General features: G+C 34.0%; 1 protein-coding gene across 2 annotated transcripts in view; it reads right to left on the bottom strand.

Moving 5' to 3' along the window:
• The window catches only part of blo (bloated), a 116,202-nt gene that overhangs the window by 106,074 nt on the left and 128 nt on the right, over positions 1–10,000 (bottom strand). Inside the window, exon 1 of one of the 2 annotated variants that reach the window (XM_085658643.1) lies at positions 9,864–10,000. This exon is cut by the window's right edge and continues 128 nt beyond it. In XM_085658643.1, the coding sequence (XP_085514769.1) occupies positions 9,864–10,000 (137 nt within the window). Of the gene's footprint in view, positions 1–6,451; positions 6,890–9,863 lie in introns of those variants that run through there. The other variant, XM_035873637.2, reaches the window with a different exon arrangement.

The raw sequence follows: 10,000 nt of genomic DNA, 5'->3' as shown, positions 1-10,000 counted from the left end.
AGAGAAAGAGAGAGAGAGAGAGAGAGAGAGAGAGCGAGTGATCAGAGGGGTGATGAGTGGGGAAGAAGAGAAAGGTGGCCTGAACGGAAAACAGAAGGGCAGGAGAAGAAGAGGAAGTATAAAAGAAAAAAAGAAATGTTCTCCTTGCCGTGTCCATTAACAACGTAACAAAGATCATAGAACAATCGTGGAACATATTGCACCCCATTATACGGGGTATATTTTAATACATGTTATCCGACTTATTGGAATACTCATATTTCAAATATATTTCGATTGTTCGAAGAAATTATTCTAAAGTTATCTATTATAATTAAAACGATAAAATAAGAATTAACAAATTCTTTTCACGAAGAGAGAAACAAAAAAGGAAAGAATAAAAAAAAGAAAAAAGAAATCCCATAAAATTCGTATTGATCAAATTGAACGTATTTGTTCTTACGAATAGCTTACGACTTAATATATAGAAAAAAAGGGGGAAAAAAAAAAAAAAAAAAAAAAAAAATAAAAAAAAATAAAGAAAAAAACAAAAAGAGAAGAAGAATACTCGCAGATGGTCTCGTCGATTAAAATATAAAATAAAACCCATAAATTTTATCAATATCTATATAAATGTGTCATTTAGGAAATTTAATTTAATCCTCAAATGAATCTTAGGCTTTAATTACATCCTGAATATATATATATATATATATATATATATATATATATATCCTGTAAAATGGAACATAGGAGTGAGGTTCTCGTAAGAGCACGCGACTATCCAGGAAACGACTAGGAAGGAGGATAACGTTGAGGATAACGCCGAGGACGACACAAGGAGACCCTTAACGAGCTTCGACTAGGCGCATGCGCGTGAACGTTGCACTGGCCAACTAGGCTGACTTCTCTAGACCGCCCGCATTGACGATGAAAGAGAGAAAGAGAGAAAAGAAGAGGAGAGTATACACCTCGCGCCAGGATAATAAGAAATATGGTGCGGCCACTAATGCACCGGGCCGAGCGATAACTTTTTTACAGCGGCTTAGAGTCCCTTCGTAAAGGACACTCTTCTCCCTCTCCCTCTCCCTGTCTCTCTCTCTCTCTCTCTCTCTCTCTTTCTCTCTTTCTCTTTTACTTTGAGTTTCTCCATCCTCTTTTACAATGCTCGATCTCTTAAGTTTACGAAGGAATAGAGTACTTCCGAGCTATCCTACGTCTTCTTACCTTTCACATGTTCGAACTCGATTATATACGTATATATATATATATATATATATATATATATATATATATATATATATACTCATATCGAGATTCAAACACGACGTTAGAACGTCGGATATTCGAATTTTTTTTCGTGTGTCAACATTTTTCCTATTAATTGATTTATTTGGATATATATTTTCTAAGATTGGTTGAATCATTTGTCAATTGATTTTTATCTTTTATTATTTCTTTATTTTTTTTTTTTACCTCTTCCTTATCGACAAAAATTTTATTTCTTTAATTTTTATATGTCAATGAAGAATAAAAATAGTAGCAAGATTTTCATATTTTTAATACAAGTAAGTGTTATGAAAAATTCGATATCTACGATTCGTCTTCTATTTTTTTCCTCTTTACCTTTCTCTTTCTTTCTCTCTCTCTCTCTCTCTCACTCTCTCTCTCTCTCTCTCTCTCTCTGTCTCTTGCTCTTCCTCTTTCTCTTTCTTTCTATGTTTTACTGCGATACTCTACGATCGACGATGTACAGTATTTATGAAGCAATAAATCGTACGAGTAGAAATCATTGGCAACGTTCTTGCGTAAGACGATTATCGTCGCTCGTTGAAAACGATTTTACGTTTCGCTCCACCGAAATCAATCGATTGCATTTCTACATGTATATATTATATATAGTATGTACTTTTGTTTTCTCTTTCTCTCTCTCTCTCTCTCTCTCTCTCTCTTTCTCTTTTTCTGAATCTAATAATACGTTCTTTAGAATTAATAATTAATCTTACGATTAACGGCGTGCTAATGCAGAAAACTTGAAAACCGATTCCAAATTTAATTACGTTGGTCCGCTCGATTAGCTCGATTTCAAAGTAATTTTGTGGAAAGAAGAAGTGATCTTTTTTGCGGGCCACCTTGTCGGCGATGAGTAAAAAGCGAATGAGCGAACTGAGTTCGTCGACCGACTGGCGCGACGTTGATGATCATACTTGACCTTGACGGAACGCGACGCACTCGTGTCAACGCAAGGATAACGTGAAAAATGAATAGTATGAATCTAATCGTTCCGACGAAATCATATTTTTCATTCAGTCTGAATATATATATATATATATATATATATATATATATATTTTCTTTTTAAATTTGCAGTTATATAACGTCAATTATTTATCATTTATTTTCAATAATTAATTTTTTACACAAGTACTTGTAATAACATTTTTACGTATTTCTTAAAACTTCTCTCTGAATTATATCAATTCTATATTCAATATTTTATTCAATCGTAATATTCGATATTTCATTGAATAATTATATTCAATGTTTCATGATCATTTTAGTATCTCAATCTTTTTTTATAAAAAGAAAGAAAGAAAAAAAAAAAAAAAAGAAAAAAAAACAAAGGAGAAAATAAAAAGGAACGAGATTAATCGAAAGACACGATTCTTCCCAAAATCGTTTCCTCCCGTGCCACGACGTTATTAGCTCTGCTATCATTAGTAGAATCCGGCAAACCATAAGACTTGGTTGTTCGAAGACACGCTTTGCTTATACTCTTTCAATTTCTCTATCTCTCTATCTCTTTCTATCTCTATCTCTATCTTTCATTCTTTCTTTCTGAAAAAGGAAAGATAGAGAACAAGAAAGAAAAAGAGAGAGAGAGAGAGAGAGATGGAAAGAGAGAAACTACAGAATCGTATTCGGTGCGGGTTTGCGCGCTCGTAAAAGCAGCGGATGCCAACTATAAAATAATACAAGCGCCGGTTGGCTTTTAAGATAGTTACCTCGGGGCCCTTTAGTGGCCATTAATTTTCTCGTGCCGGTATTCGCAAGATATTATTGTATCACTGTATCACTGTACCTTAGACTCTCTGTACGACGTTTAGTCACTTTCTCCTCCGTGCGCTAGTCGACATGGGCCGTCGTCGAGCCGTCGCGATTGGTAACGAGTGCGTCGTCTTATCGTCGCGTAAATCGGATGCGATAGCGATCGATAGAAAATGCAAGATTTCCGTAAACGGAAAGCGCCGTAAACCGGCAAACGAATTTTTCACTCTTATCATTTAGTATTCATTTTTCTTTTCTTTTCTTTCTTTTTTGTTTCCCCTTTGACTTTTTTTTTTCACCCCTTTGAATAAAATCGATACTTCAAAATAACTTTACTTAACGTTTTTTTTTCTATACGTAGAGATTGTTCTACGACTATAAATTGTCTATACACATGTATATACACGTATATATATATATACACGTATTGCATAAATTTGAAAGACTTGTAACTATTTTATAAAAGTAATACAAATGTTATTAATATTATTATTATTATTATTATTATTATTATTATTATTATTATTATTATTATTATTATTATTATTATTATTATTATTATTATTATTATTATTATTATTATTATTATTATTATTATTATTATTATTATTATTATTATTATTATTATTATTATTATTATTATTATTATTATTATTATTATTATTATTATAATTATTATTATTATTATTATCTACATAACTGTAAAATCTAATAAATACGTGTAAGAGAAATTTATAAAAGAGAGTAGTGTACTGGTAAATAGATAAATACTTACATAAAACGCGATTTAGAATTTTTAATAAACGTTATTCCATCTATTCCTAAGGTAATCTAATCTCGTACGAAAGTTGAACGGGCGGTTTAACATAAAAGATAACTTATGTCGTGTGTCGTTTATGTAATATATAAATATATATATATATATATATACATCTCTCTTTCTTTCTCCCTCTCTTTCTCTCTCTCTCTCTCTTTTCTTTTCCGTAAAAAGGGAAAGCTAAGAGTCCCGTAATATCGGGACTGTTCAGCAAGCTTAGTCTTTACACTATGCGTAACGTGCGTTACAAATATATACACACACAGTCATATGCATATGTATATGTTTCTATATATATATATATATATATATATATTTCGTTAGTCTCTATTCCGTAACCGCAATATGTAATATATTACGTATTCTCGATACTGTTCTTGGACAAAAGCTATTATGCAAAATCGACGGAGGTTCTTTTTCTTTTTTTTTCTTTTCCTTACGAAATAATAGAAAAATGTTATTTTAAAAAATGGAGAAGCAATTTGACGATATTCGTCATTATCTTATCTCGAGATAATACGATCATCTCTTCCTTCTTCAGTCGAAGACTGAAAAATAATGCGAACAACGGTATTTGCCTTTCGCTCTCAAGGTCAAACTAACGTGCACCGTTTCGATCCAGTCAATTGATTAAGAAAAGTTACGGTTGTACGTACGATAACACGTATACACGTACGTACGTTAATAAAGTAGTCGATCGACGATATTATTCGAGTTATTAATGATTATGCAAAACATATATACTCAGGCAGGTAGACAGGCACGCACGCATACACGCACACACGCGTACACGTTCGTACATCCTTCGTTAACATATTATAGAAAAGGAAGAAGAGAGAGGGATGGATGAAAAAAAAAAAAAATAAAAAATAAAAAAAAAGAGAAAAAGAATTAAAGAGAGATAGATTTTGATCGTTCAATTAAATAATTCACGCTGTTAGTTTCAGCGGGAGGCAGCGCTTTATTATTGATTAGGGTGTTATCGATTCCGAGGAGAACTTGAGCTTTTAAACGGTTAGATGTGAGTTAGGCAGAGTATTCGCCAGGAGCAAATTATTAGGTCGCTTGCTGTTGCTTGATCTATCGAAATTACAATGGACACTATTGTCTCTGTGTTTCGTTTATGTCTTTCTTCTTTTTCTTCTTCTTTCTTCTTCTTTCTTCTTCTTCTTCTTCTTCTTCTTCTTTTAATTCAAAATATATGACATTTAGAATCAAAATACTGTCACAATTATTCCTACGTTTAATTTTACTAATTTAAACAAAAACAGAAAGAAAAAAAAAAGAGGAGAGAAGAAAAATCCACCATTAGACAAAAATCCATCATTCTTATCTTTCGAGATAATGCATGTATAAATGAATAATAAATAATTAATGAAATAAATCGAAATAGATAAGTGTGTCGAGGGTGAAGAAAACGCAAGGATATTTTCGAGAAGACAAGGAGTTAGAGACGAATGGAATTTCGCGAGTTTCGTTTTCCAAGAATCGTACGTGTCCCGAGAAAAATTTCAACCAAAGGAAAGAGTGACAGAGAGGAAGAGAGAGAGAGAGAGAGAGAGGGGGGAAAGAGAGAGAGAGAGAGAGAGAGAGAGAGAGAGAAAAGAGAGTGCAACAGGTCGCAGACGTCGTCGCAAAGTTAGCAGAACGTCGCAAATAATTTTCACAATCTGGGATCGCTCTAAGGGCTGGTCCATAATTTTTTTTCTGGAACACAAGACCGTTGCCGTGCGGCAATCATTTTCGAAATCTCTCTTTTTTTTCTTTCTCTTTCTGTTTTTTTTTTCTTTTTTTCTTTTTTTTTCTTCAAGAGTCTCCGACGTAGACGAGAAAGAAACGAGCTTTGCATTACATTCTTCTCGCGTATGTATGTATATGTATTCATATGAGCACCTTACCAAGGGAAACCGTCGGGTTCGTCTCGTCGGAAAAAATGAAACAACGTCGTTCTATCTCTCTCCCTCCTTCTCTCTCTCTCTCTCTCTCTCTTTCGTTAGTTTTAAATTTATTATCATTTGATTCGAAAGGCTTATTCCACGTAGCGTTCAGACGATTTTTATTTGATAAAATTTAACTCGTTAAGTGACCATATTTTTCTATTTCTTTTTATCAATTTATGTTGATCTTTGATTGATATGTAACTAATGTTACAATGAAATAATTCGTAAAGTTTGATATGTATAATAAATATATCTATAATATTCGATGTCAATAAATCTAACATATATATATATATATATATATATATATATATATATATATATATAATATAATAAATTTAATAATTGTACAGATATGTGTCAATGTATAGATATATATCAATAATTATACAGACTATTTTTAATCAAGAAATCAAGAAAATATTATTTACCAATTAACATTATAATTAATAAATAAAAAAAAAAAATGCGAATAACACGAGAAACCTGTAAATCTACCTTTGTCATTTTTTATCATTGAAGAAGAAGAAGAAGAAGAAGAAGAAGAAAATTGGACAATTAATTCGTAAAATCAAGCAGAGCTTAATCGACCGATCTCAACTCCTCGCGAAAGCTCTTTCTTGCGTTCTTTCCATCTTGTTTTTATGGCGCGAATGCCTAAACTCACCGATCCTCTTGACGTGGACGTCTCGATTGAAGGAGACGCTTCTCTCGGCGGGCTTCCACCCAGAGACGGAAGCCCCGGTCGTTACGGGGGGTAGTAAATGGGTGCTGGAAGGGTCGTAGGCCTCTCCCTTTCTCAAAGAGTCCGAGCGCTGAACCTCGAGCATCTTCGCACCTTTATGCTCCCGATCATAACACACAGCTGGATAGCACTTTCCCGTTTTCGCTTTCTTTCTCTCACCCTTTTTCTTTTTTATTCTCTCTCTCTCTCCCTCTCCCTCTCTCTGTCTCTCTCTCTCTATCCCTTTCTCTCTCCCTCCCTCCCTCTCTCTCTCTCTCTCTCACTGCCTTACTCTTTCTCTACCCTGTCTATTTCTATCTCTTTTATTTTCTTTTTTTCTTTTTCCTTTTTTGTCTTTGTTCGTTTGTTTATTTTTTTTTTTCTTTTTTTTTTTTTATTACGCAAACCCACCCCTTTTTCTCTAATCCCTTTTTCCGATCACACCTTTAGAGACCCGATCACCAACCTGTAAGCCAAGCAAAGCTGTGCACTTAATATCATCGATCATTCTAATCGAGATTTATGATGAATAATTTTCTTTTGACTTAATGACGACGTGACACTTATATGTTCGTATATGTGCATGTGTATGTATATATGCGTGTATGTGTGTGTATGTGTGTGTGTGTGTGTGTGTTTGTGTGTATATGCATTTCCTTATAAGTATAGGTTATACACATATATCCTTACTTTCGTCTCAATGAAAATTTTCTATCGAAAGAAATAAGAAGTTCGTAAAAGCGTGTGTGTGTGTATGTGTGTATACGCGCGCACGTCTATATGTTTACGAGTGCGTGTGCGTACGTGCGTTAAAGGGGGCATTTAGTCTTAATCGAGTTGAGATGAATACGATCGATCGAATTCGTTATAACTCGAAAAGGATCGGTGCAATTGCTCGCTAAGCATAACTACGACGATGATGTCACGTAATAGACAATTATCTTTTCCTAAAGATATTTTCCAACTCGATATCATTAAAATCCATTTAATTATCCTATGTTAATACGAACGAGAAAATAAAAAAAAAAATGATATCGATTATCTTCTCTGTCGTACTATCCCGATGTCTATTAAATAACGATATATAGATACTCTGAGAAATTTATATTCCTTATTGTCCTTTTCTTTTTTTCCTTTTACGATCTTTTTTTTTCCCCCAATATTCCATATAGCGGATATTAATTAAACATGTCGATAACGAATGAATTATCATTCGTATGATCACCGATAAACGAAGAAAGAAAAAGAGTCGTAGGCAAGATAAAAAAAAAAAAAGAGAGAAAAGGAAAAGAAATAATAAAAAAAAAAAAAAAAAAAAAGAAAAAAAAGAAAAAAAAAGAGAGAAAAGAACCAAAGTCTTGTCCGAAAATAGGGACAAATTTTATAATCCTCGATAGATCTCAAGGTCATCCTTTGCTTGACCACAAGATAGAAGAATACAAACCATGACTCAACGACTTTATCAGTTCCAACACGCAAAGGACGCTACTTTTAAATGAGACAATTCGCATGAGGGCCATTCACGATCGGAGGATTAAGATACTCCTGCCGGACCTCTTGGTAGCCATATTTGGCGAAGAGGTTCGCGAGGGCGGCCCCCGTCCTTCGCCCTCTTTCTCCTTCTTTTTTATCCTCCTCCTCCTCCTCTTCCTCCTCCTCCTCCTCCTCCTCCTCCTCCTCTTCCTCGACGTCCTCGTTGTCTCGTCGTCTGTTCCGTGCCATAAAAGTGCCACCAGGAAATTGCTTATCGCTTCTTTTCTCTCTCTCTCTCTCTCTCTCTCTCTCTCTCTCTCCCTCTCTCTTCTTTTTTCGAATCGAGCAATCATTATTTTCTTTTCTCCTTGAATTTTGTTTATCGAATTTTTGCATTTTATTGTTAATCGTTATAATAATTGAAAGATTTTATATAGTAATGAATATCGTCGCGATAAAGTATAATGATTATATACAAAATTCTTTTAAAATGTTCTCTCTCTCTCTCACTCTCTTTCTCTCTCTTTTTATTTCTCTCTCGCTCTCTCTCTCTCTCTCTCTCTCTCTCTCTCTCTCTCTCTGTGTTTGTCTGTCTTTCTCTTTTTCTTTCTTTTTAACTTTTCGGATAAAACTATTTTCATGATATTTTCCGCGTATTTTCTTTCTTCTATTTCGACTCATAAAACTCAAGGAAAATATACTTCGTCGTACGCGTTTTACGCGTGAATCGTACGAAAAAAATGCAAGAGAGATCGAGTAATATGTCAGCGTAATGTACGTTGCGATTATCTAACGTTTCGCCTCAAGGACACTGATGTAATAAACAGTCACGTTTCTCGTGCACATGTTTAGCACCTTTTTCCATCGACTTTATTACACTATGTATATACGCACGCGCAGAGAGAGAGAGAGAGAGAAAAAGAGAGAGAGAGAGAAAAAGAGAGAGAGAGAGAGAGAGAGAGAGAGAGAGAGAGAACTTGCGACAACGACAACGGTGACTACGACGATAGAAATCAAAGGTGACCGCATACAAATATTATCCTCGTAAATGTTTTCGGAGAAGGAGAATCATGTTAAAGGAGAGAGAAAAAAAAGAGAGGGCAATGAGGATTTAATGAAAGGCAACAAAAGAAGACAAAATAAAAAATGACGAAATTATAGATTTCTCGAGGACTCGTTTTTAAAATCATCTATTTTTTTTTCTCTCTCTCTCTCTCTCTCTCTCCATTTATCTATCTATCTATCTATCTATCTCTTTCTCAGACACACAGGCACAAACACGTACACACACTTTTTCATTCGCTTTTTTTCGATTGCAAGATGAAATTAATGGGACTTGTTCTTTGCTCATTAGTTTTTCGAAAGGTGGCACCAGTCTGACGTACGAATCGCGTACTTCGTTTTACGATCAATATCAAATCGCCATAATAAATTTACAGAAAATGTCTGCCTGGTGAAACAACAAAACGACGTTGGTATTTTTCGACATGTGCTTGGCTAGTCCTGTCAGCTTAAAAGGTACGACCTTTCGTCGGAATCCAGCTGAGAAGGAAACGAGAATCGGTCTACCGAGACGACGATTATCATCTACAATTAGGGAAGAAAATGTTTGACCAGTTAACGTCGACACCGTTAATCCATTTAATTGTTTTTGAAATTTAGATGTTACATGTATCTATGTAACTTCTATTGCTTCACTTGTGTTTACGGTGTCCCTTAATAAGCGATGATATCTTTTATAATTAATGTATCTTGAAGATTTTTCAGTAATATTATAAATAAAAAAAAAAATATATATATATATATACATATATACAATTGTTATCTATCTAAATGCGTTGATTCGATTCAAAAGAAAGAAAAAAAAAATAAAACATTTTACCTATTTTCGAACGATATAGAAAATTTCGATAGATGCGAACGGTCTGCTTGTTCCGAACAAACTGAGAGATACGACGAAAGATCATTTGTTTACATATTATTTCTCCTTCTTTTTCTCTCTCTCCCTCTCTCTCTCTC

The sequence above is a fragment of the Vespa mandarinia genome, chromosome 1, assembly GCF_050613455.1.
Source record: "Vespa mandarinia isolate Hongniang chromosome 1, ASM5061345v1, whole genome shotgun sequence".
NCBI lineage: Eukaryota > Metazoa > Arthropoda > Insecta > Hymenoptera > Vespidae > Vespa > Vespa mandarinia.
Note: the sequence above shows the minus strand (reverse complement) of the source record. Positions and strands in the feature narration are given on the sequence as shown.